Source organism: Pantherophis guttatus, chromosome 7, assembly GCF_059756535.1.
Source record: "Pantherophis guttatus breed Tessera chromosome 7, ASM5975653v1, whole genome shotgun sequence".
Classification (NCBI taxonomy): Eukaryota; Metazoa; Chordata; class Lepidosauria; order Squamata; family Colubridae; genus Pantherophis; species Pantherophis guttatus.
In genome coordinates, this window is record NC_142069.1 from 48573224 (window position 1) to 48574869 (window position 1646).

At 32.3% G+C, this 1646-nt stretch overlaps 1 protein-coding gene across 26 annotated transcripts in view; it reads left to right on the forward strand.

Annotated features, from left to right (window-relative positions):
* The window catches only part of GRIP1 (glutamate receptor interacting protein 1), a 369729-nt gene that overhangs the window by 364975 nt on the left and 3108 nt on the right, over positions 1 to 1646 (forward strand). For all 26 annotated transcript variants that reach the window (XR_015728735.1, XR_015728732.1, XR_015728733.1 and 23 more), the window contains one exon: positions 1205 to 1351. Coding sequence is in view for 22 of the 26 variants with exons in the window: in XM_087873173.1 (XP_087729299.1) it covers positions 1205 to 1351 (147 nt within the window). In the remaining 4 variants the exon portion in view is untranslated. The remainder of the gene's footprint in view (positions 1 to 1204; positions 1352 to 1646) is intronic.

Genomic DNA, 1646 nt, shown 5'->3' on the forward strand with positions numbered 1-1646 from the left:
CCAGGAGGTGGCTGCCTGGCATTCACTTCTACTCATCCCATGAAAGGTAGCCTACCTCTTCTTTCAATAATTGATTCCATCATCAAATTGCTGCAACTGCCAGGATGTTTTTTTTCCCTAGCATACTGTTGGAATATGTTTTCTTGCAACTTACATCCATTACTCTGTGACCTGAACTCTGGAAGAAAAGAAATAGGGTTTGATTTTCTACATCATATCTTTTCAGCTATTTAAAGGGTACAATCATATCAACTCTCAGTTACATTTCCTTAGGGATAAATATATTGAACTCTTTTTATTATATTACTAAGATTTATTTTTTGTCTAATGATCCTTTTCTGAACCTTTTCTATTTTTGCCGATGCTTCTTAAAGTATGATGCCCAGGATACAATACTGTAGGTTGAGTCCAGCTAAATAGAATATAGTGGAATACTTCTAATGATTTAAAAATTATACTTCTGTTGATGTGCTTTCCTTTTATAGCCACATCAAACTGGTGATTCGTTGTAATAAAAAGTATTCAATAAATTACTATTCCAAGATGTTTTCACAAGTACTATTACCAATATATGTCAATGCTATATCTATGTAGAATTTTGTGTTTCTGTGTTAATTTCATTGATATGTTCAGCTCATCTCTATAATATATTAATACGATTTTGAATCTTATTCCAGAGTGTTAACTATCTGCTATTTTTTACCATCTGAAAGTCAATAAAAATGTATTCAGGATAAATTTTGTACTACTCATTCAATTCTTTACTCCAGTTACATGAGAAATATGGTGAATTTGTATTTTGAGTCAGCCATGCATTTGCCATGACACTGTACTCATACTCATAGTATGTCAGCTGTTTTGCAGCATATGGTACTCCCCCAATCTAGCAAAGAAGTTTTCTGATTTCAAAAATGATATAAGATTAATCTGCAAAGACTTGTTCTCTTCTACAACTTACCAAATTAAAGTCAAGTAATTTATAATCTTGGTATAATCTTCCCTAAGTATTCTAGATCTTGATGCAATTTTTTTTCCCATTAACATGATTTTTTTCATTAATATATTGAAAAGGGTCAAGGAAGGGAAATAAGTGGAGAATACCAGAAAGAAATTATTGCTCATGCTTAGCCTATGAGAAAATGTGGAAAGAAAAATATTTCTGAATTTTAACAAAATCATGAGGAATTTCCTTATCCCTTATCAGATAACTTTATACAAGGATTCTAATATGGAGGACTTCGGATTCAGTGTCTCTGATGGCTTATTGGAAAAAGGTGTATATGTTAAAAATATTCGGCCAGATGGACCTGGAGATGTAGGTGGTTTGAAGCCATATGACAGACTACTACAGGTAGTGTGAAACATTACATAATTTTGAACTCAATTGATAGAGACAAGTCATTTAGTAAATATAAAGGGGTTTATGTTAAGCAAACATTTAGGCAGTTAAGTTCAACATTCAGACATTTGAGGATATTCTATATGAAATTGTGCAAATATAATTCTGCTTTCTCATTCACTTATTTTGTAAGCCAAATAAGGGAGAATGTACTTTGGAAAATTCCACTCTATCCATTAATAGGATAGATAGCAGTGTCTGTAAGGTCTTGCCTCTCCATCTTCCCAAGAAAACAGGACTCTTGAAA